General features: G+C 41.2%; 1 protein-coding gene across 2 annotated transcripts in view; it reads left to right on the top strand.

Annotated features, from left to right (window-relative positions):
* Positions 1 to 25,087, top strand: part of MYO1E (myosin IE) — a 197,972-nt gene that overhangs the window by 89,281 nt on the left and 83,604 nt on the right. For both annotated transcript variants that reach the window (XM_072738646.1, XM_026000564.2), the window contains 2 exons: positions 21,017 to 21,104; positions 24,866 to 24,955. In XM_072738646.1, coding sequence (XP_072594747.1) covers positions 21,017 to 21,104; positions 24,866 to 24,955 — 178 coding nt within the window. The remainder of the gene's footprint in view (positions 1 to 21,016; positions 21,105 to 24,865; positions 24,956 to 25,087) is intronic.

Genomic DNA, 25,087 nt, shown 5'->3' with positions numbered 1-25,087 from the left:
TGTCACTCAGCTTGTCCAAATATTACTATATGGCCAATCCTCTGTACCTGGTCCTTCCACCCGGCCCCTATTTGGTTATTTAAAACAAATCCTAGGTCTCGAATCATCTCACTAGTCACAGAATTAGGATGTGCCTTTCAATGATAATTTCTTACAATACCTGAACGATGAATCATGCTTTTAACATTATCTAGTAGTACCAGTATTCCAATTCCATGTCTGTCATATTCATCCTTTTTTGAAATTGGTTTGTTTTTACTCAGGTTCCAAATAAGGCTCACACCTGGCACTTGGTTGTCTGTGTCTCAAGTCTCCTAATCATTAACAATTATCTCTGATTCTCTTTGTTTTCTTAGCACTTACTTGTTAGAGGAGAAGTTAGTTTGTCCTGCAGCATTTTCTGCAGTTTGAGATTAACTGGATGTACACCATAACACTGCACTGTTGCCTATATTTCCTGTAAAATTGTAGTTATTGGCTCTAAAATTTTGATCAGGTTCAGATTGATTATTTTGACAAAAATGTCTCATCCATGATGCTGTGCACTTAATGCCTGTTAGTCTCTCTTTGTGTGATGTTCAGATTGCCAGTGGGTCCATCCATTATAAATTCTCATTTCACATCATGGTTTAATTAGTGGTTAAAAAATAGTTATTTTCTAATTCTCTTATTCCTTCTACATTTATTACTCAAAATTATTTGGTTATCCTAAAATACTGTTTATATGGGAAAATTAGATACACAGCTTAACTTGTTATCTTTATTTACCAATTTTTGAAGCAATGAGTTGATGCCGTAGCAGCCTCCTGAGGTAAAATGTTATTTTCAATACCATTCCAAACTAATAGGTTTAAAATATCTTGTTTACTTACATGGCAATTTTTCTTTGGGGCTCAAATGGTCTTGTCTATGGCCATTGAGAGCCCTTGTATTAGCTCCTATGCCCCTTTGATGTGACCCTAGTAGTTTTTGGTAGTTTCCTTATTTAAAATGTCAGGCTCTGAGGGTGCCTGGCTGGCTGGCTCATGGAGCATGTGACTCCTGATCTCAGGGTTTTGAGTTCAAGCCTCACACTGGATGTAGGGATTACTTAAAAATAAAATCTTAAAAAAAAAATGTCAGGCTCTATTATACATTTTCTGCTGAGCCCTGGAGTCAGCCATTTCACCAAAAAGTCCTGGTTTGTTTTACTGGGAAATGGCACTTAGAGACCACCAATCTAGTCACTAAGAGTGCTAAAAGGCAAAGAAAGTGAACTTCCTTTTAGAAAAACAATGAAACATGAGTTCATGCCAATAATTTCTAGTTCATTTTTAAGATTATAGGGTTTTTACTTTTTTGATTTTTGTTTGCACCCCATTTTTCTTGTTTTTCCTTTTTTTAAGATCTATCCATTTTTTGAGAGAGATAGAGAGCACAGGTGTGAATGGGGCGAGGGGCAGAGGGAGTCTTTTTTTTCTTTTTAAGATTTTATTTATTTATTCATGAAAGACACAGAAAGAAAGAGGCAGAGACACAGGCAGAGGGAGAAGCAGGCTCCATGCAGGGAGCCTGATGTGGGACTCGATCCCCAGACCTGGGATCACCCTCTGAGCCAAAGGCAGATGCTCCAACCGCTGAGCACCCAGGCATCCCAGGAAAGAGTCTTTAAGCAGAAACTAGATTCCTTACTGAGCAAGAGGCCTACCCTGGGCTGGATCCATATTAGATCATGACCTGAGCCAAAACCAAGAGTCAGACAACCAACTGAACTACCCAGGTACTCCTGTACCTATTTTTCTAATGCTGAATATCTTGGTTCCTGATGACGTTATCACAATTATTTGCCTTGTACTCTGTGTATAAAAAGTATAAACATAAATAAATAAACTTATACAATGGATAAAGCAAATAGTCTTGTTAATGCTTTAAAGTAACTACCAATATTATTAATAGCAATACTGAGTTCACTTTAAAATTTGTTGTTCTTTTTTGCCCTCAGGTCTTAGAATGTACAGTCAAAATATCAGGTTTTATTTGTTTATTTTTTAAGATTTATTTATTTATTTATTCATGAAAGACACAGAGAGAGGCAGAGACACAGGTAGAGGGAGAAGCAGGCTCCCCATGGGGAGCCCGATGCGGGACTGGATTCCAGGACCCCGGGATCGCACCCTGAGCCACAGGCAGACACTCGACCCTTGAGCCACTCAGGCATCCCAAAATATTGGGTTTTAAAAATCCACTTAAAATAATCCTTTTCTGTGTCATTTGTGCCAACCTAACCTAACAGATTCATTTATTTTATTTTGGATTTTAGGGGTTTAAAATTTTTAATTTTAATTTTGTTTTATAAATGTATAAAACATCTACATGATTCCAAGGTCAAAACTATAAAGCAAGAACACTGAAACCTTTCAAGGTAAATATAGACTTTGTGACATTTTGCCTCTAAATATTTCCATGTATTTCTCTGGAAAATAAAAACATTTTCTTTCTGGGGCACCTGGGTGGCTCAGTTAGTTTAGCATCCAACTCTTGGTTTCAGCTCAAGTCCTAATCTTACGATTGGGGATCAAGCCCCACACTGAGTTTGGCGTCCACTTCAGATTCTCCTTCCCTCTGCCCCTCCCCTGCTTTCCCTCTTTTTCTCTCTAAAATAAAGAAATAAAATCTTAAAAAAACACATGCAAAAAACAAAAAAACATTTGCTTTCTTAACACCAGAATCATTATCTCGACTAAATAGTAATAATTTAATATCGTCTAAAAATAAGCAGTCCATGTTCAAATTTCTCTAGTTGTTACAAACATGTCCTTACCTGCAGGTTTATGTAAATCAAGGAACGCTGGTTGCACGTGGTCATGAATTTTTCTTTTTTTTTTTTTTCCTACCATAGTTACCCTATTCTCACTATTGTTTTTTCATGATGTTGATTTGGTGAAGAGAGCAACCCTGTTTCCCTATAAACACCTTCCAGATTTGTCTAATTGCTCCCTGATGGCCTGATTACACTAATTCCTTCAACTGGATTTTCTGTAAATTAAAAGTTAGATCTAAATACTTAATTAGGGGGCACCTAGGTGGCTCGATTGGTTAAGCATCTGCCTTCAGCTCGGGTCATGGTCCCAGGGTCCTGGGATCCAGCCCCTTATTAGGCTCTCTGCTCAGTGGGCAGCCTGCTTCTCCCTCTCCCTCTGCTGCTGCCCCGGCTCATTCTCTCTCTCTCTCATTCTCTCTCTCTCTCTCTCTCTCTCTGTCAAACAAATAAATAAATTCTTAAAAAAATTAATTAGACATAGGCTAAGCCCCGTCAGAAGGGATACTTGAGTGATGATGCATTGTTGCCTGAGCTCCACAAGTCTGGAAGCTGCTTTGGTGACTCGGCCCACATCTCTCCCACCTTACTATCATTGCAGGTTCATGGATACTGAAGTAGGAAATGTGCCTTTTCTAGAATCCTTTTTCAGCTATTCAGGTGGCAGTTTTAATGTTTTATTTATTGTTTTATGTTTTATTTATTTATTCATGAGAGACAGAGGCAGAGACATAGGCAGAGGGAGAAGCAGGCTCCATGCAGGGAGCCTGATATGGGACTCGATCCCAGGGCCCCAGGATCATGACCTGAGCCAAAGGTAGATGCTCAACCACCCAGGCACCCAGATTTCTGTGGTGGTGGCTGTCCGATATAATTCAGGAGATGGAGGAACAAGGAGCTACTTTGGCTCCTGACACTAACCACCTGGAGTTAGGCCAAGCTTCTCAGGTTAAGGTACAGTCTCTGCACAAGGCTGCTTGCACTTCAGACACCAGCTGCAAGTTTGGGGGTTCCTAGGCCAAACCCTCACTTCTGACCAGCTAGATACAAGTTCAGTGGTTCCCACTACCCCCTTGGGTTCAGTAATTTACAAGAATGGCTCACAGAACTTATAAAGGTGCTGCACTTGCAATTACAGTTTTACTGTAGCAAAAGGCTACACATGAGAACCAGACAAAAGAAGGTGTGGGAGGGATCCAAATGTGAAGCTTCTGGTTGTCCTCTACCCCTGGAGTCATAGATGGTGTTACCTCCTTTATGATGTGTGAGTTGTTAGTAGCATTGCCAACCAAACCTTTGTTGTTCAGAATTTTATTTATTTTTTATTTTTTAAAGATTTTATGTATTTATTTGACACACACACACAAAGAACAAGCACAAACAGGGGAAGAGGCAGAGGGAGAGGCAGACTTCCCACTGAACAGGGAGCTCAAAGTGGGGCTTGATCCCAGAGTCCTGGGATCATGACTCGAGCCAAAACCAAACGCTAAACTGACTGAGCTACCCAGGCACCCCATTGTTCAGAATTTTTTTTTTAAAGATTTTATTTATTTATTTATGAGAGACAGAGAGATAGAGGCAGAGACACAGGCAGAGGGAGAAGCAGGCTCCATGCAGGGAGCCTTACATGGGACTAGATCCCAGGACCCCAGGATCACGCCCTGGGCTGAAGACAGGCACTAAACCACTGAGCCACCCAGGGATCCCCTGTTGTCCAGAATTTTCATTTGGGCTCAGTCACGTACTGCCTGCACAGCTCACTTTGGTCTCCAGACCCTCATGAAGTTCCGGGCTAATACCTGTAGTTTCTAATTCCTCCAGGGGTCAGTACTTACAGTTTTTTAAAGCCCTTATCATAAATCATTGTCCAGTTCCCAAGCCCCCAGGCAAACAGAGGCACTTTACTCCGGCAGGATATTCAAGGGCCCTAGAGATTCCCTCCTGAGGCAGGAGGCTAAAGCCTGACCTCTCTTTGTGTTAATCCTTGACTACCTAAGAGCTGTGGTTCATCTGCTTTGAAAAAGTAGTTTTGCTCTCTCTGAGCTGCTGTGGTTCACTCTCACCAGCCCCGTGATCCTGGGCAACACACCTAAACTTGTCTGGGCCTCAGTTTCTTCCTTTATGGGTCAACTGATTGACCAAATAGATGACCTCCAAGGCTTTTCTGGGTTTGGGAACTCTTTCTTCCAAATAATGCTGGAGGGAAGGGAAAGCAGGGAAATTTTTTTCCAGAGAGACCCGGGTTTGTAGCCACTGACACTGGGAGGGCTGGGCACTTGTTCAACTCGGGGCTGAGTGGAATGCTGCTTGCCTGAATGCCTTTGGGAACAGAAAACAAACCCATTTTCCTGGGGGCTGGAAGAGAAGCCTGCTCCTGCTATTAAGGGCTTCTGCCATAGGTGGTAAAGGTGGGAGTTTTTATTTTTTTATTTTTTTTAAAGATTTTATTAATAAACTCACAAGAGACACACAGGGAGAGGCAGAGACACAGGCAGAGGGAAAAGCATCCTCCTTGCAGGGAGCCTGATGTGGGACTGGATCCCAGGACCCCGGGATCACACCCTGGGCCACCCAGGTATCCCAAAGCTGGGAGTTTGTAGAATCATTTCATTAGGAAGTAAAAATGAACAACGACCTAATCTTTCCCATGTTCTTTTAGACCTTCAGCTTCCAATTTCCCAGGTGTGACTTGGTCTCCATGACGAAATGCACACTCTTTAGAGGGGCTGATGGCAGCACACAGAGGCAGTATTATCAGTTTCCTCCCAGACTGACGTTTTCCTAAGAGGTGGATATGGGCACAGGGTAGATTGGCGGCTGACTAGTCTGGGACTAGAAATCAGTGTAGCAATTGAATTTAAAAAGAAAGAACTCAAGGAAGGAGACAGGCTGCTTTCTCAAGTACCAGTCTCCCTCAAAGCTTTGGTCCTGATTTTGCAAATGTTCATAGACTTGATTTGCCAAAATAGCTCGAGTTGTGCAGCCTCAGAGAGATGGAGTCTGGCCAACAACACTCAACAAATATGTGAATTAGACTTCATATCATGATTTTATTTTGTATTTTTGTTAAGATTTTATTTATTTATTCATGAGAGACACAGAGAAAGAGAGAGAGGCAGAGGGAGAAGAAGGCTCCCTGCAGTGAGCCTGATGCGGAACTCGATCCCAGGACCCCAGGAACATGACCTAAGTCAAAGGCAGACGCTCAACCACTGAGCCACCCAGGTGCCCCATATCATGATTTTATAAGGAGGATTTGGCCCTGGATGGTTCAGTTAATTATTTCCCTGGATCATTTGAGGGGAGCCAGAGTCCCATCTTAGATGGAATTCAGAGCAGAGGGATGATCATATTGGCTCATGTCCTTAGATCACGGCCCCTACCTCTATCTGGAGACAGTGAGGTAGGCTGTTCCTCTACTCCTCAGTAGACTATTTGCCTCGGGAAACCCCATCATTTCTGCTGTTTATCTTCCTGTCCCCACTCCCATATAAGTCAACCCCCTCTTAGTAACCTACACTCTCCTGCCAGCCCCAGCCTTCCTTCAGGGTAAATCCTAGTCAGGAGTAAACACCCAGGATTTGCCTTAGGCATTCCCGGAGTCTTCCCCAACAGCCCACCGGCAGACTGGCAGACAGACTGGGAGAGTGGCTGCCGTGGATGCTAATTTCGTCCCAGCCCTTGCATCCTCTCATTTAACTTTCCAGGGAAAAAAGATTTCCAATTCTCAAATTGTCTTATTAGTTGAGGGGCTATAAAGAGATCTTGGCTCTGCATCTAGAGATTCTGGGCCAACTGATTTCTGGTGGTAGGTCCAGAGCATCAGTGGCTTTTTTTTTTTCAAGCTCCCCGATTTTTCTAGTTGAAAAGCAAGATGAAGGCAACCTGAATCCTAATTCCTAGTCACCTCTTGTCCTGAAGCACCATTAGAGCCAGCAATGTACGCTTCCCGACCGCCTGCCCTCTGCTGGGCGCTCTCTGTGTGGGTTGTCTCGCCTTATCCTCACAGCTGCTCTGGCTGTTGGCATGATTGTTTCCCAAGGTTTCATCCAGAAAAGGAGGCGTAAGAGAATTCTAAGATCCTCAAACTAGTAAATAGCAGAGTCTCTATTTGAACTTAGCCCTGACTGACTTTAAACCCTGTGCACTTTCTCTACCCCCCACTGTAAGTGACACCTCTTTGTGCCTGAAATGTCCCACACTTCAGGGGAGGTGTTAGAGCTACCATATACTATGAGCTAAGGTTAGTTATCCTATGGTGAAAGTTTCCACCCCAAAACATAGCGCTTCTTTTAACCTAATCCCTTATAGGCTGTTGGCCATGATGTCTTCTGCAACCCAGGCGGCTGATGATCGTGCCTTGTCATCAGTAGAAGACAGGTAGAATTACTGAAAGAACACAACCTTATGGGGATCCCTGGGTGTCTCAGTGGTTTAGCACCTGCCTTCGGCCCAGGGTATGATCCTGGAGTCCCGGGATCGAGTCCCGCATCAGGCTCCCTGCATGGAGCCTGCTTCTCCCTCTGCCTATCTCTCTGCCCCACCCCACCCCCCGTGTCTCTCATGAATAAATGTATAAAATCTTAAAAAAAAGAAGAACACAACCTTATGAATACATTAATTTCAGTTTCTTTCTGAGAAGTGAAGATGCATCTATACACTAGATGGCCATACCTGGGCCATTTCATTATCTTGAAATTTATTTAGCCTTGGACACCAATGAGGGAATTATGGATGGGCATTGATCTGTGCATTTGGTGCATTCTGTTAAAGAGGCCTTCATCTATAGAGGAAGTCAGCAGGGGTCGGTTTTACAGATAACCCTGCTTTTCACCTCATACTTTATTCATTGCAAGCCATGTAGTTTTAAATGTGTGCATTTATCAAAGATATCCTCATGTACTATAAAAATTATGCATATTTGGCACATAAAAATAAAATAACAGTGTATTTTAAAGTTGACCTATATGAAATAATAGAATTCCAGTAAGTGTTAAATAAACAATAGATATTCATTTTGTTAATCTTTTCAGAATTTAGAAAATCTCTTTATGATGTACGTGGTTAATATCTCTTTAAGAAGCTATCTTAAAAAGTTTCAGTGGATATGTTCTTTTAACAAATTTGTAAGGAGGCGTATTTAAGTTATTTGAGTTCTTCTCAACTAAAAGTTGGGATCATTCTTTATCAAATGAGTGTTAACACTATCATATTAAGTAAAGACATGAGAAAGAACTCTAATCATGAGAAATGAGAGAGCCTGTATCTCCAGTGTAGGCCTTTCTCCTAACCTGCAGGTCCAAAGACTAAGGCCCATTGCATGTTTTTGTAAATAAAGTTTCACTGGAACAAAGCTACATCCATTTGTGTCCAAATATTCTTTGACTGTTTCTGTGCTACAATGGCACAGTTGAATAGTGGCAGAGACCATATCCAGGCCTTTACAGGAAAAGTTAACCAACTCCTGCCTGAGGCACAAATTATCATTGTAATAATCCCATTTATATGACATACCAGCATTTCCAACTTTGCAAATTCATAATGGTTCTTTTTATTTTACCCTAAAGCTTACTCCTTCACCAACTCTCTCTTCCAAACACAGTCGCTAGATGAATGCTCTTAACTATTATATATTTAAACTGTGTTCACTTCTGCTAAAATATTTCAGTGGTTCTCCATTGCCTCATAGGGTCCAAAGTCCCTTGCTTGAGTAGAGACCAAAGTCCCTAGTTTGGGACACCTCCCACTCTGTTTTCTGCTACTCTAACCAAATGGCTCTACTCTTTTCCCTCCGATGGGTCAGGTTCATTTTTGCCTCCAAGTCCTTGACTGGTTTGTTCTCCCCATCTCCCACTCAAACCTTTCTCATCAATCTCAACCCAGTGATCTTTCCATTTCCTGAATTTCAGTAGCACCTGATATAGTAGTAGTATTGTTTAATTTGCATGTGCTTATTTTAAGTAGTTTTTCACTCTTTGTTGTCTAGAAATGTGTTAGGGTTCTTGCTTTCTTTGATCTCCACAATAAACGTTTATTTAATGATACTTTTGAAACTGAAACACTTGAAATAAGCTATAAGTGCTATTTGCCTTTAGGTCAAGGGGCGATCACTTTGAATGAAAACAGTCAGCAAAGGTGTCACGGGTCTTGATTTGAGCCTTCCCCACTGGATGAGTAGGAGGAAGAAAACATGAATGGCTTGAGAGCCCCTGGAGCCCACACTGTGTGATGGGGAGTGAGGAGGATGTCTGTGTGGTTATTAAGGGTTTCTGTTGACAAATTGTCCTTGTAAATTCCTCGTGGACTAACACTGGGCCTTCCATTTCTGTTTCTATATTTCTGTATTTCCACATAGCATTTGTATATCAGTGGCAGATCGGTTTATTTGGAGGAGGTAACTGTGATTGGATAACAGGTCCCTCCTTGAATGACAGGCTGCGTGATCTGAAGTAAACCTGTGGACTTGGCAGTGTCTTGTAGGTCTCTGAGCAGGGACATGATGCACAAAAGGCTGGTTCATAAAACTAAGTCTATTGGTAGAAAAGAGATGGGATCTTGAGAGAATACAGATAGCTGGTGAGGTTATGAGGGCCTGACCTGAACTGGAAAGGCAAAGAGGAAACTGATGTGTGACATTCAGTAAGCCTGAAGCACTAAAAGAACAGGACGGGAATGTGGACTCTGAACAATGCCAACAGATAAACACAACCGTTCTAGCCCCATTAGCGGCACTGACGATGGTGAGCTCCTGGAGACACAAGTAAACACCTGTGAGTCCAGTACATGAGCAACCCACATCTGCCCAGCTGATTTGTTTTCTGTGCTACAAAATCCAGAATTTGGACTCATGTTATAGAATTACAGAGGTGATACCTTTGGATCTCTCTGAGACATCATTGCCAATCTATTTAATAAAATTATCATGTGGTTAAAGGTAAATGGTGTGGTGAAAGGGGAAGGAGAACCAGCAAGTTTTTCTTGTATTCTGTGCCGGCTCTATATTACCAGACAAGATCTTGGCAGTGTGACCAGAGCCGTTTCTGGGGCCCTTGCCAGCTGACCTCTGTGGGGACATATGGGGCCGTGGAGAACATTTCTGTGGCAGTTTTATTGCTGCCAACAAAAGTGAATTCCTATCACTTTTGGCCCACATCAGCTCTTGCCATCCTGGCTGGTTTGTTTGAAAAATGTGTTGTCAATTTCAGAGCATTTGGTGCAGTTCCTAATTTTATTTTTGCTTAAAATATTCTGATGGAGTTGTTTTCTTAAAGACTGGGCATTCCTTCCTTAATGTATCCAACACCAGTTTGTAAAGTCTCGGTGGGTTGCATCCCAAATCTGTGCCAAATGAATATTGTTTTAGGAATAAAGACATGAGAGATATTTTGAAGGTATATCACTAGCATTTGGTGACTGTTTGAATATGAATATTTTCATAGAGGAAAAGGAGATACTTGTCACTATTGGGTCTAAGATTTCTGAATGATCTGCTTCAGAAGACGATTTGGATTTAGAAGCCCTAAGATTTGAAATAGTAAAGGTTAAAGATGAAAAGATTTTAAAAAATCAGAGCACCTCTAATATTTGGCTTGTGTCCCATCTCTGCTTTCTGCATCTGCACCATCAAGTGTCTCTTGGATTCTCAAGCTGTCTTCCTGTCTTTGATGTATTTCAGGAACCTTTTCTTATTAGCATTGGAAGACTTCTGTTTCTGTTGGTCCACCCAACTTCTTGTTTATCCCAGCAGCATTGGCCTTTGAGGCTCCCTGTCCTTCTGGCCTGGCTTTGGGAGGCCTTGTGTAGCTCACACCCCTGACTGGGGTCTACATGAGGGCCAACTTCAAATCTGCCCTCTCCCCCAAGCTCGCTGCAGGTCTTACCTTCCAGCCTGTGTGATTGTAGAAATTCTTTTATCATCAAAGGATGTTATTGAGGAAGGCTGATTCACTAGCTAATTATTATAGTATCCAAAATCAGAGTAGTGGCTCTTTGAGTACTTGCTTTAAGTCTCACCATCTTTCACTTATATCATTTACAACTTGGCAGACTAGGTGTTACTACCCCACTTTTTGCACCTCAAGAAATGGAGTCTCAAAGGTAAGGAACTGTGTTAAACATCTCACATTTGCAATGTGGCAAAGCCGTGCTCCCAGCCACGGCTGCCTGGCTCTATTATTATACTCTTTCCATTGCTCCCTGTTGCGCTGAGCCAGCAGGTGTTAGGTTATCTGGGTGATGATCCGTTAGCACCCACGGTCACGTGCTGTAGTGGAAAGAAAGACCTCGGGGGTTGAGTCACAGGGTGGACTCTGTTTGGTTCTGTATCAAGTGTGTGACCTCTGCAAGCCTCAGTCACTTCATCGACAAAATGAGGATTAATGCCTTAAAGCAACATAGGGAAATCCAAATAAAAAAATACACATAAAAATGTTTAAAAAAAAAAAAAGATTTTATTTGACCAAGGCCAAGCAGGGGAGTGAGAGGGGCAGAGTGAGAGAAAGACAGAGAGAGGAACAGATTCCCTGCTCACCAGGGATCCTGACACTGGGCTTGATCCCAGAACTCTGGGATCATGAGCCAAGCCGAAGGCAGACGCTTAACCGGGTAAGCCATGTAGGCACCCCAAAAATATTTTTTAACTGTTAAGGAGTGCTATAAAATATCTGCTAATAACATTGAAAAGAATTTCTAAGCTAATGAATAGTTGAACTGGGGCTCAAACTTGGTCTTCAGACTAAACATTGGGCTCTTCCTATTGCATCAGCCTGGGCTGAGGAGAGAGTTGCCATGGGGCCATTTTCTTGGCAGACTGTTAGGTGAAAATTTTGTCTGCTTGACAGTTCTCATTGATGGGGAAGAAATAAGAACTCTCTATGTTGTTCACACTTTCCTCATTATGTTAAAGAATGAATTTTTATCATTTACTCAGCTTCGACATGTCTGTCTGATTTTGTATGTTACAAGCTTAGCTATTGCATGTACTTGAGGATTTATTTTTCAGTGTCATGACAGAGTCCCAACAGATCACCCCTTTCTCTGCAGCCCTGGAATCCCCCCAGGTGGGCAACAGAGATGCTTCACCCCAGACTTCTTTTTTTCCCCCAGATCTTCTAGGACTGCCAGGAAGGGAATATGTGAATCTCCTTTGGAGAAGGGTGTCCAGAATCTTCTTTGATGTGTCTCTCCTTCTTGATCGCACATTGTCACGTGATCACAGTGGTGCAGGCTGTTATTTTTTAGTTCCCACTTTGTGTGAGATAATAAATGTTTTTGGCAGAAGCTTTAATTAAAGAAGTGTCTATCAGTAAAGACTCAGGTGTAGTTAAAAGTTTGATTATGCCACAAACCGTGCTATTCCTGGAGTTATTTTACGAAACACTGTTGATTTTAATCGACTGGCTAACCCATATGAAGATTTTAAATATATATGCCCTACTCTGGAGCAATAGAGCCAGGCTTCTTTCCTAGCAATGCCACTCACTAGTGTGCCCCTTAGGGAGTTGTGTAGCATTTCTCGTCAAAGAATTGGGGATAAGAGCCCCTACCCCACAGGGCTATCACTGAGATCAAATGACTGATAGATGTGAAACCTATACAGCGGTCCATGACGTGCCTTAGCTAGCTGCTCACTCACTGGCCAGTGCTACAGTGATTACATCCGCTAGTTTGCTCCTTTCAAATCTCCTTTGGAATTGATGTTATTTCTCACCTTCTGGACTATTTCTCAGACATAAGTATGTTCATCTTTTGAACTCTCAAGTTAGGCAAAAAAAATTTTTTTTAATTAACTCTTTTTTTTTAATCCTGGGTTATACCTTTTGAAATAGTCAAATTCAATACTACTATGTCCCTGTATCAAAAAGTAAGGTTTGAGAGAATCAGTCCCAGCAGGAATATTTCAGAACTTCATTGTCTTCTCAGGCTCCCCACCAGGTTGACACAGTTGGCCTCCAGCTTCCTGGGCTCCCATGAATGCTACATTTGTCCCCATCCTTTTCCTCATGCCTCTCCAACCTTGCCAGCTTGTTATCTATGGGGAGCATCCTCCTCAGCACTCCCAAAATGTCAGTGGTCCCCATTTCATTTGACACGCATTGAGCTTCCAGCAACAGAAAATCTAATTCAAACTGACTGAGAAATTAAGACAATTTATCATTCCCCATAAAAGAACATGCAGAGGCTGTGCAGCCCTTAGGGCTGGTTTCAGTCATCCATTGATGTCGTCAAGGACCCAGGTTCTTTCCAGCTCTCTGCTTCACAGTCCTGACATTCTGAGATTTGTTCTGGCTCTCCTTGCAAGTGGCTACCAGTGGCAGTCAGAGTAATGTACTTCCTTACAGCCTCAAGGAGAGAGGAGCCTCTCTCCTGAGCCCTTCCCTTCAGTCTAGTTGGGTAGCTTTGTTAATATGGACTCTTGAGTTCCTGAGGGTGGTAGACAGGTGCAGGTGGGCTCAGCTGAGCCTGGGACCAGCTTCTCTCTGCCTGGTGCACCAGGCAAGACACCTTAACCATATCAGGACATTGTCAGGGAAGGGGAGGCAGAGGTGGTAGATTGAGTAGGAACCAGTAATGGCCACTACAGTCCCCAGGGTCCCAGTATGGCCTGTATCCAGGCATGCTTCTTCTTGGTAGTCCCACTTACTCTCACTCACATGGTACTTTCATCCAGAACCTTTACCTGTGCTTCAGACTCCTCTTTTCAACTCTCTGCTGACCATCCCTGTTCTTCCCAGGAATACGTATCTCTTCAGACTCCATCATTTTGGAACAGTTCCTCAGATTGCAGGGGACACATTGCGGGGTTTACCCAGTGTGTGCATTTTCTGCTTTTTAGAGTTTTAAAGAGTTTGGGCACTAAATTCAGAAGGTCATCCTCAGCCTGGGTCTTTCTGGTGATGCCTTCGACCAGATTCGGGTCATTCCGGCTAAGTGGGACTTCCTTAGAAACAACACCGTGCTCTTGATCAGCTGGTTGGGCCTGTCCGTGTCTGCTCTGTTTCTTCTGATTAGGTTCACTATGTTTTCTTCTAGGGCGAGTTAGCATTTTGTGGGCATATTCTGAGATTATGGCAGCAATCCTGCTTCTCATCAAACCTCCACCCACCATAGCATCCATTGATAACTCTGGCCCAAATCAGTCACCTAGATGACAGTTGCCAAATGGTGATGATCTATTTCCATCACTTCTTCTACATTCATTATGTGGCATTCAACTATAAGGAAAAGTTTTCCCACCCCCCTTATTATTGATTTATCTTGTTTTCATGGCAGGATCATAATCCAGTACTATCATTATCTTGATCAGTGGGAGCCCTTTCAAACTGGCTCTTGTGTGCTTGACATGCCCACATCAGATACGGTACTTTTGTACCTTTTATCACAGCTACATGTTCTAGGCTCAGGTTGCATTTTCCCTGGTCCAGCCCTGTAATTGGCCATCTCTCCAAGAAGCCTTGGTCCCTTTTATTTATTTATAAGATATATATACACCACACACACACACACACACACACACACACACACTTTCTAACAGTTTGTGTGTGCATGTGTACTGATACCTTTCATTCTAACAGTTAAAATGGATGCCTTAAAACCAATCCAACCCCTCAGGGTTCTTTTTTTCTTTTCAAATTTGTTAATACTTTCTCTGACAATGAGAGTCTTATTTCACATTATTTTCAATGTATTTGTCTGTTTATTGCTCAGTCTAATATATGTGCTCAATCTAATCAGTCCCCCAATCACCAGCCGTCTCTTCCATTCATTACCTCCATGCTCCCCTCAGCCTCCTGATGGCTCTGAGACCTGGCCCACCATGCCCACTGGCCCCCACCCCTGGGTGGCCCTCAAATGCCCTTCACCTGCTTTGCATCCTTAGTTTCTGGGCTCCTACAAGCACATGATATAATCCCCAACCCTGCCCTGCAGCTTATGTAAACTCTTATCTTAGTGATACAGTATCCATCAGTTCCTGAGGCCCCAAACCAGGATGCCATTCTTGATTCCTTCTTATCCAACTTCTGTCAAGACCCATCCCTTGCCGAGCTCTACCAATTATACTTCCTAATAGGGCAAGAGTTTACCCTCTTACACATTTTACCACCAGCACTGCCCTAATGGAGGCCTTCATCCCCTTCACCAGGATCCTGCACTCTCTTTTAACCTGGCTGTCTCCTTCCAACATGGTGTCCATGCTCCATAAATGCTTCCCATTGATGACTGCAACACTTCCCACCTATGTAGGGTGTACATAATATTAAAGTATGCACAGAGGATGGTCCCATGTTTAGTTTTATTTCAATGTTCCCGCTTCTATCAGAGAGTAAGTCTGTTTTTGTGCTTTATGTTTTAAAACCTCTTGTTGATCTCTTTGTTAAAATGAGTGGGCTTCAGGATCAAGGCTTTTGGCAGGCCAACTAGAATTCAACTACTTCCAGAGTGGTTCATGTTAGTTAATGAGGACATTAAAATTATTTCTATAAAACACAAGTACATTAAAGAGTAATGACCCAAAAATATCACCCACCACTTCACTTTTAAGTTAAAAGAACATCCCCTGAGGCCTTGCCCAACTGGCTCAGTTGGTGGAGCATATATGACTCTTGATCTCGGGGTTGTGAGTTCAAGCCCCACATTGGATGTAGACATTATTTAAAATCTTAGGAATACCCGGGTGGCTCAGAGGTTGAACATCTGCCTTAGGCTCAGTCTGTGATCCCATGGTCCTGGGATTGACTCCTGCATCAGGCTCCCCACAGAGAGACTGTTTTTCCCTCTTCCCAGGTCTCTACCTCTCTGTGTCTCTCATTAATAAATAAGAATAAAATCTTTTTAAAAAATAAATCTTAAAAAAAAGAAAAGAAAAAGAATATCCTCTGAATTGACCCTCCTTTCTCCAATCCATCCTTTCCATCCCAATTCACAGGGAAATAACCATTGTCCTGAATTTTGAATATATACTTCCCTTTTCTTTATGGTATTACTACTTGCATTTGCTTCTCTAACCAACCTCTTGACTGTTTTTTTGTGCTGTTGAACTTGATGTAAATGGAATCCTACTATATGCGTTTCATGTATTTTTCTTCAGCTAGCTTTTTTCTCCCACACAACATTAATATTGAAATTTACTGGGACTGAGTAGCTATGATTCTTCCCCCCCTACCCCAGAAAAGTATTCCACTTTTGAATATGTCAGAGTTTATCTGTCTATTCTGTGTTGGTAGAAATTTTAATTATTTTCACAAATAACTATTTTTTGAAGTATTTATTTTTAAGGTTGCTAATTTGGGATAAGCGATAGTGGTTTTCTATTTATAGTAGTCATATAGATGCTCTTTTTAAAAATAATTTTAAGTAAAAAAATTAATTTTAAGTAAATTAAGTCAATTTAGAGAAAACTACTAGGTAAATGATAGATCAGCTGGTCTTTAGAGGAGATGTAAAGGCAAAATTCATGAATATGATGCGGAAGGGACTGGAGTCTGATCTGTATAAAATGTAAGACACTTACTGCTGCTGACCAGAGCATTTGGTCCTTGCTCAAAACTGATACCCAAGGCATTGTCATGGACTTTTCATCCCCTTCCAGCCCCCCTCCTTATCTTTCCAGCTCCTTTTTGACTGCTGGTAATTCCTTTCAGTTGCACCCAATAGGTTTTTTGTCTCCAGCTAGGACTTAGGCTTTACCCTTTACCCTTGGTCTGTCTGCACAGGGACACACACACCTCACCTGGTTAACTTTACTTGTCTTGTTGGAACTTGAAATAGTTGTGACTTCCTTTAAGGATCTTTTCTTTACACACACTCCAATCAGGTATACATGTCCCCCAGGAGTCCCTAAAACCATACTCCATCTATACAGTTTTATTATAGCATGTGTGACTCACCCTCCCCAGCAGGCAGTGAGCTCCTTCAGGGCAGGAGCCACGTCTCATTCCAGCCTCCAGCCCAAGCTTGGCATGTGGAGGGGCCTACACAGCGCATGTAGAGTAAACAAACACACAACAATATTTATGTGTTTATCCTTTGTAAAGTGCAAACAAATCTAAAGTTGGAAAAGCAACATTTCAATCACATTAACTTCATCAGTTATAAGGGAACAATAGTTACTATAGTAAGAGCTGTTAGGGGCAGCTGTGTGGCTCAGCTGTGGGCATCCGACTCTTGGTTTTAGCTCAGGTCATGATCTCGGTCCTGGGATTGAGCCCTGCCTAGGGGTCCATGCCCACCACAGAATCTACTTGAGTTTCTCTCCCTCTCCCCCTCCCCTAGCTTGCACTAACATGCATGTATGCACGCTCTCTCAAATAAATAAATCTTTAAGAAGATTACAAAATAAAAAAGAACGGTTACAGATATTTTGTGACTAGGGGTGGGGAGAGAGTAGATTGTTGAGTCTTCAAGCAGTAGAAATGATCGAATCTCCTTATTCTATGGAAAATCCGCCCCAAAAATATGATGGAAATGTTTTTACGTTTCCTAGAGTAAGGTTGAAGTGAATTGAAAACACTATTGACTTTTAAGTGAGGAATAATTTCCAGACCTATAAAAGCAATTATGGTTCTTGAATCCAATTATTAATATACCATTGTAAATAGCTTTTACCCCCAGAACATTCTTTCTATTTCTTTGAAATTTTAGCATATGTTTCCATTTCTGTAGTTAATGTACACAGAACATTATTTCTTATTTGAATTGATATTTCCTATGAAGTCTGTCTTAATTTTGTTTTAAATTTGCTTGGCTTGGGGGGATCCCTGGGTGGCTCAGCGGTTTAGTGCCTGCCTTCGGCCCAGGGCTTGGTCCTGGGGTCCCAGGATGGAGTCCCACATTGGGCTCCCTGCATGGAGCCTGCTTCTCCCTCTGCCTGTGTCTCTGCCTCTCTCTCTCTCTCTCTCTCTCTCTCTCTCTATGTGTGTCTCTCATGAATAAATAAATAAAATCTAAAAAAATAAAAATTTGCTTGACTGGTTCCCAGCCAGTTATATAAGAACTGGGATGTTAGTTAAAAATCTTATTTCTAGGTCCCGTCCTTGGAGACTGGGATTGGAGGCAGGTCAGAAGAGAGCCCAAACATGAGCATTTTAAAAGTGCTTTGAGGATTCTGGTAGGATGCTGGATTTAGGGACCAATGGGGCATTTTTCTAATTAAAAGCACATATATTTCTAGAGGGTTTTGTTGGGGTTTTTTACACGTTAGAAGTTAAGTGAAGGCGGGGCACCTAGGTAGCTCAGCAATTGAGCGCCTGCCTTCAGCTCATGGCGTGATCCTGGAGTCCTGGGATCGAGTCCCATATCAGGTTCCCTGCATGGAGCCTGCTTCTCCCTCTGCCTGTCTCTCTCTCTCTCTCTCTCTCTCTCTCTCTCTCTCTCTCTAATGAATAAATAAATAAAATTTAAAAAGAAAAAAGAAGTTAAGTGAAGGCAACTGAATTAAGAAAGACTACCTATAACGATAAGCAAAGCAAATTCCCTAACTGCTGTGAGATGCAAAGCAAATAATTTTGGGTGTGCTGTATAATGTCTGATACCTTCACATTCTTTTGACTTGTGTTTTGGTCCAGAGGAAGAAAAGATATTTTCCCATCCCAAAAGGGCCAGTATAGTTATGGTTGTATATACTTGTAAGCTTCAAATAATTATGTAACAGTCCATTATTGTACCATATTCTGAGCAAATTACCAGCCTCTGGATCAATAGAACTTTTTTTAAGTGTTTGTAAATGGAGACCAAGAAATGAAACTTCCAGTCAATGTTCAGTCAGAACTAATTATTTTAAAGCTTCTGAAAAACACCACAATTACTAGAATGTCGATGTTCTATTATTAGACCTGGCATACTTATTTTAATACATAAAATGAATTATGTTCCATTATTCTTCTGTTCTTTCACTTCCAACAAAAGATATAAAATAGTTCGTGTCTGATCACACTATTAACCAAAGACACAGTGGGGTATTGTTATACTTTTATTTTATAATTCTAGTGGGATTTGTTGCTTCTCTCTCTCTCTCTCTCTCTCTCTCTCTCTCACACACACACACACACACACACACACACACACAGCTTGCTCCAAGAAATTCTGAACATGAAAATATGTTTACTCATCCTAATAAAGGAAGTTGAAGAATAATCTAAAGAAATTGATCAGTGTTATCACTATGATGTGTGGTTTCACGTTTCCTAGAAATGCTATTCTTAAAAATCTAAAATATATAGATAATTACCTGTTTCAAAAATTTAAGCATTAAGAGATACTACATCAAAAGAAAAAAGAATCATCTATATACCAGCCCTTCAATAAATCAGGAATATTTCTTTTTAAAAAATATTTATTTGTTTTTTGTTTGTTTTTTTTTTTTTTTGTGAGAGAGAGCACATGCACAAGCATGGGTGGAGGGGAAGAGGGAGACAGAGAATCTCAAGCAGACTCATGATCAGCATGCAGCCCAATGTGGGGATTGATCCCATGACCCGAGATCATGACCTGAGCCAAAGTCAAGAATTTGATACTCAACTGACTTAGCAACCCAGGCACCCCAAGTCAAAAAATATTTTTCTTTGTTCCACTTCTATTCTTGTCCATACATTATTTTTACATAGTTGTGATCACATTATAGGTACATTGTCTTCTGCTTATGTTGCCATTAGCCTTAGCTGCAGTCTTTATGAATGTTGCCACATAGTTTTCTAATTACTTTAAAGGTCCTTGTGATTTAGATTGGGTGGTTGTACCTTTGCACTTTTAGACTTTACAATATTCTTGAATGTTCACATTATTTGCAACATAAAATGGACTTTCATTTGTTGACAAAACCTGTGCTTCAAATGAGCAAGAGTGCATGTTTTGACCTTGGATCTTGTATATAAATCATTTGATTACCTGGACTATTTAAACAGATCATTTCCTCATGGAGCTGAAATATTTACTATACCAGCTTGTTCCTGCCAGTAATCATGTCCTCTAAAAATAGTGTGATATTTCATCCCAGACTTGCTGATTTTCTTCTTGCCACCGCATCTTATGGAATTTCAGTTTAGTTTCCCTAGTTATGTGAGCTGGAAGTGGGGAGCTCTGAGTACTGGGATGGTGAATGAGTCAGTTGCAAAGAGGGTCATTCCTTTATTCTTCCCTCTAACCTCCCTAATTAAACATGTATTACGTCAAGGAAATCCAACCGAGTTCTGAGTTTTGTTCTGATGGCTACATCATTCCTTTTTGTATTTGTTTTGTTTCAAAATATCAAATTATTTCCAAATTTATTTCAGTTTCCTTTTGAAGGTAAGGGGTCATCTGGCCTGGATGTACTCTATGCAGACGCTTCCTATTTTGTTGAATGACAAAGGCAACCAATAGAGAGCTGAGAAATCTGACTGACTTAGGCATGTTGTGAGTTGAGGTCATCATCAATTCAAGGGGATTTTGAAGGAAGAATGGGTATTTTGAAGAGCAGACTATACACTGTTAACAAAAGGGTTTCCCCATGTAGTAAGGCCATTAAAACGGAAGGTAGTCTTTGTTATGCAGGATGTGATTAATATTGCCTCATCATTTAATTTTAGAACTTCTAAAATAAAGTTGCTTGCATCAGTTCAAGGCACACAGTTTGAAACCTGAGAGTGCCTACGTTTTCCTTTTTTTGTTTTTTTAATTACAGAAGTAATACATGCATTACTTAAAGTTTGGGATATAATGAACCGAAAGGAGTCTTCCATGTTATTTTTGTCTTCATCAGAACCTCTGCTAGTATTTTGTGGTAGTTCTAGTCTGTTTTTTTTTTAATGTATTTTTTCTTTACGTTTTATAACCATATTTTCATATATAATTTTATCTGGTTTATTTCATTTAACATTATTTCATATGCTTTTCCCCTGAGTTTATAACCTTCCCATCAGTTGTCATTTCTGTATAATATTCCATCCTTCTGTTATCCCATATTGTTCTCTATTATTGGGCATTTAGAATGACTAATTGTCTATTCTGGACATTATCGTGACCAAGACCTTGGTCCACAACCCATGTTGACATTGCTCATACAAGTCCAGGAGGTGACCTCATCTTGCCATGATTTGTCTTTCTCAACTGGTGTTTTGCATTTATTGCTGAATTCTAATTTTCTTTTTGGTTTTTGTTTGTTTGTTTGTATGTTTGTCTTGTCAGGGGGAGGGAACTGGTTGTAATCCACTTCATGGGTGGGTATTTTTGTCTTTCTTTTCTTAGTGGTGAAAGTGGTGCTGGAAAGACAGTGGCTGCCAAATACATCATGAGTTACATCTCTAGAGTATCTGGAGGGGGTCCCAAAGTCCAGGTGAGTTAGTGATACGGCCCATTTTGAGGCTCTGTATTATGTGAGAGGTAAAAACCTCCATTTGCTGTTTTAAAAAAAGAATTTTTTTTCCACAGAAAAGACATTGGTTCTATAACTGAGAAGCTTGAAATATGCAAAGAAATAGCATGAGATGGAGATACCAAGTATATAATGAGCTCCTACAAATCAGTAAAAAAAAGATCAATAATCCAAAAAGGAAATAAATAAAGGGTATGAGGGACAACTTACAAAACATGAAAATATGCTCACCCTCATGATAATAAGGGCGATGCAAATTAAAACCTGACCAAAAAAGTATTTCTTAACTGTCAGAATGGCAAAAATTTTGTAGTGTTTCAAACACTCTGTTGGTAAAAACATAGGAACATAGCTCCTCTCATACATTACTAGTAGGAGCATGAATCAGTATACTTTTATGGAGGACACTTCAGCAGAATTTATCAACTCTATGATGTAGATGTGCCTTTTGATTCATCAATTCTGCTTAAGAGAATGTATCCTTTAGATGTGCTGAAATGTATGCAAAATGAAACAGTTATCTAATATGGCATTCTTTAGAAACGTAAAATACCGGAAACCACTTGAATGTTCATCAATCAGAGATTGATGATACAATTATGGTTCATAATAGAATAGCATATTAGCTGTAAAAATGAAGCTTCATTTTTGAGAATGATCTCCAAGATAATGATGAATTGCAAAAAAGCAAGGTTCAGAACATTGTGCATAATGTGTTGCCATTTGAGGAGAATAAGAGAAGGTATACCAGTGTTTGTTTGGATAGGTATAACATACCTCTGGAAGGATTTATAAGAAATGATGATGATGGGTTCTTCAGGGGTGGAAACTGGGAGACTGAGGGGAAGGGTACATTTTCCTCTATAACTTTTTGAAACTTTTATATGTATTTGTAAAGATTTTATTTATTTATTCAGGAGAGACACACACACACAGAGAGAGAGAAGCAGAGACACAGGGAGAGGGAGAAGCAGGCTCCATGCAGGGAGCCCAAGGTGGGGACTCGATCCCGGGTCTCCAGGATCATGTCCTGGGCTGAAGGTGGCACTAAACCACTGAGCCTCCCAGGCTGCCCGAAACTTTTCTCTTTTGACCTATGTGACTGCACTTCCAATTCAAGACATTTACAAAAATCTTAAAATAGAGTGGGGGAGGAGTAGGGGAGAGAAAGAAGAAGGAAACATTAGAGGGTAACATTAGGAAAGCAGGAACATCCAGAGAAATGAGGACACAGGAGAGATGAAAAGGGGGAAAAATATACGGGCCAAGAAGCAGCACGTTTGAGAGTGCAGCATGGAGAATGGTAGCTACAGCTTCATCTGTCTTTAGTTTTACCTGTCGTGGTAGCAGAATTGGCATCAGCAGGAATGGAGGAAGCCCCCTCCTGAAGAGCAATGGATGATGGCGAAGGGTCCATAGGGGGCCACCCAGACACATAGGGCTCATTTCTGGCACAGACTCCTGGGAACAGTTTCTTACTGGAACTCACGCTCTCAGGTAGATTTCACCATAAAGATGAATTTTTTAATCCAAATCATTGAATAAGTGATGTCACTACTGCAAGTCCTGTGTTGACTTTAAAAAGATACATCCAAATTCTCTTCACCATGTTCTGGCTGCTAATTAAATGGTGTTCTGTTATGTCCTGATGGGTCAGAAGACTTCAGGCAGCATCCAGAACTCTTTTCACAGTGAAAGGGTCTGAGAATGGTCTCTTTCGCTGAATGAAAGGAAGATCTTGAGTAGCACTGTCCAGTGGAAGGACGGCATTAGTCACATACATAATTTAACATTTTCAAGTGGCTACATTTTTAAAAAGGTGAAAAGAAGCAGGTGAAATTAATTTTAAAAATACATTTAACTCAACATATCCCAGACATGATTATTTCAGCATGTTATCAATATCAAAAAGCTAATGAGATATTTTACATTCTTTTTTGATATTAAGTCTTTGAAACCCATTGTGTAATCTACACTTAATAGTACATCTCAATTGGGACTAGCCTTCTTGAAACTCAATGCAATATGTGGCTCATGGCTTTGGTATTGGACAGTGGGGATGATTCAAGAACTTAAGGTTGGTGTGGTGCCACTTGATTGTCTCTATTCATGTGATCCTGCCCTATCCCTAGAAGATTGACATGAAGACAAATTCAGAATACTGTTTTATGGGTGGGCTGCACCTTTGCCTTAATTTGTTTTTTATCCTTTCCCCAAATGCTGATCATGTGCCACAAAATTCTGTTGGACATCTTGATAGTTGATGGATGGATGGACAGATGATGGATACATGCATAAGGATTCTCAGCTTAACAGTCAATAATTAAAGAAGGGAAGAGGCAAGAAGAGCCTTTCTTCTGTTCTTCCCGTCTGAGAAGCTGAGTGTTGATAAATGGTGTCAAACAACAGATATAAAGGATTGATGAAGAGCCACAAAGTCAAAATCAATTTTACAAAGCAAACCTTGTTTGTATAAATCCATGAGTTTTTAAAGCATGGTAGGCAGCTTGGAAGCCATTTCTAAGCTTTGAACTTGACCCCATGGAAGGACCACCCAGAATTTGCCTTTGGTGCTATTGTCCCAGTTAGTGAAATTCCTGTTCTCATTCCTCTTCTGAATGTTCAGGAGGGTGCCGAAGGAACACTTCGGCTGTTACATAGTTAATAAGTAGTTAGTGCCTTAACCTGGTCCTGTTTGCTACAGACCACGACCTAGTGGCCAGACTGCAGACGTTTATTGTTGACTTTTCTCTTCCTGTTTTTCTATGAGGACAATGATACAGAGCTCTTGGCTTGAAATTAGTCGGTAGCTGAAGAGCACAAACCAAAGACTTGTTATTTCTGGAACATGTTTAACCATAGCATGTGAATAATTAGAACTACAGGGAATGACTCACTTGTTGAAAGACCTCTCCAACATCAACTCCTATCTGTTGAGCTGTCTTGCCCATAGACTGTTTTGCACACTTTCAGTCTGGCACTGAAGTGGGCTGTTTGAAAACCAAATTCTTCCTCCCTAGTAGGCCAGGAATTGTTCCATACAATCCTGTGTTGGCCCTTGCTGCTCAAAATGTGGCTCTACGCTGGCAAAACCAGTAGCACCAGGGAGCTGATTAGGAATGCAGACTCTCAGACCCAGCCTCAGACCTCCTGAATCTGTATCTACATTTAAACAAGATCCCTTGGTGATTCACAAACATGAAAGTTTGGGAAACACAAGACTATGTGCCCACAGCCTTGTCAGGGAGGAAAAACTACTTAATTTCCCTGAAGTTCCCTCTCCCTTGCAATGAAGAGGGCAGGTGTGGAGAAGTTGGGTAAAAAAAGGGGTGGGGATGATTGGTAGAAACTGATCAATGTGGCAATGAGATGCTCCTTCCTACCTCAAATCCTTCCTTCCTGCTATGACTCCTGGCATGCCTGTGACTGCGGGGTACAGCTACACCATCCAACTTGGACATCCAGTCCTGGAACATATATAGCTCCTGTTTTGCTGGTACCCTCGCTCCAGGGCATGATGCATCAAGTCAGAGGAGCTGGAAGGCACAAACACACAAGCAGTCTAGGTCTATTGGGAGAAAAGCATAAATCTTGCAGAAACCCCAGGACCATGTAGATTTGAGACCTTGCCTTCAGAAACCAGGTCCTTAGGGAAAGTTTGGCTTCATGGTCGGTGGTTGATGCTTGCACTGTCCTAACCTCTGGCCTGTTTGCTGTGACAGCACGTCAAGGACATCATCCTGCAGTCCAACCCACTGCTGGAGGCCTTTGGGAACGCCAAGACCGTCCGGAACAACAACTCTAGCCGATTTGTAAGTCTCTTCCCCATTTCACAGACCGTCACCTGAAATGATGTTAATTTTCCTGGGTTAAGTATGGTATCCCCAAGGAAATGTGAGCTTTTTACCTATCATCAGGAGGCTGCCATTTCAATCTTTTCTTCA

This window comes from Vulpes vulpes, chromosome 15 (assembly GCF_048418805.1).
Source record: "Vulpes vulpes isolate BD-2025 chromosome 15, VulVul3, whole genome shotgun sequence".
In the NCBI taxonomy this organism is placed as follows: domain Eukaryota; kingdom Metazoa; phylum Chordata; class Mammalia; order Carnivora; family Canidae; genus Vulpes; species Vulpes vulpes.
This window is presented reverse-complemented; position numbering and strand designations above follow the sequence as displayed.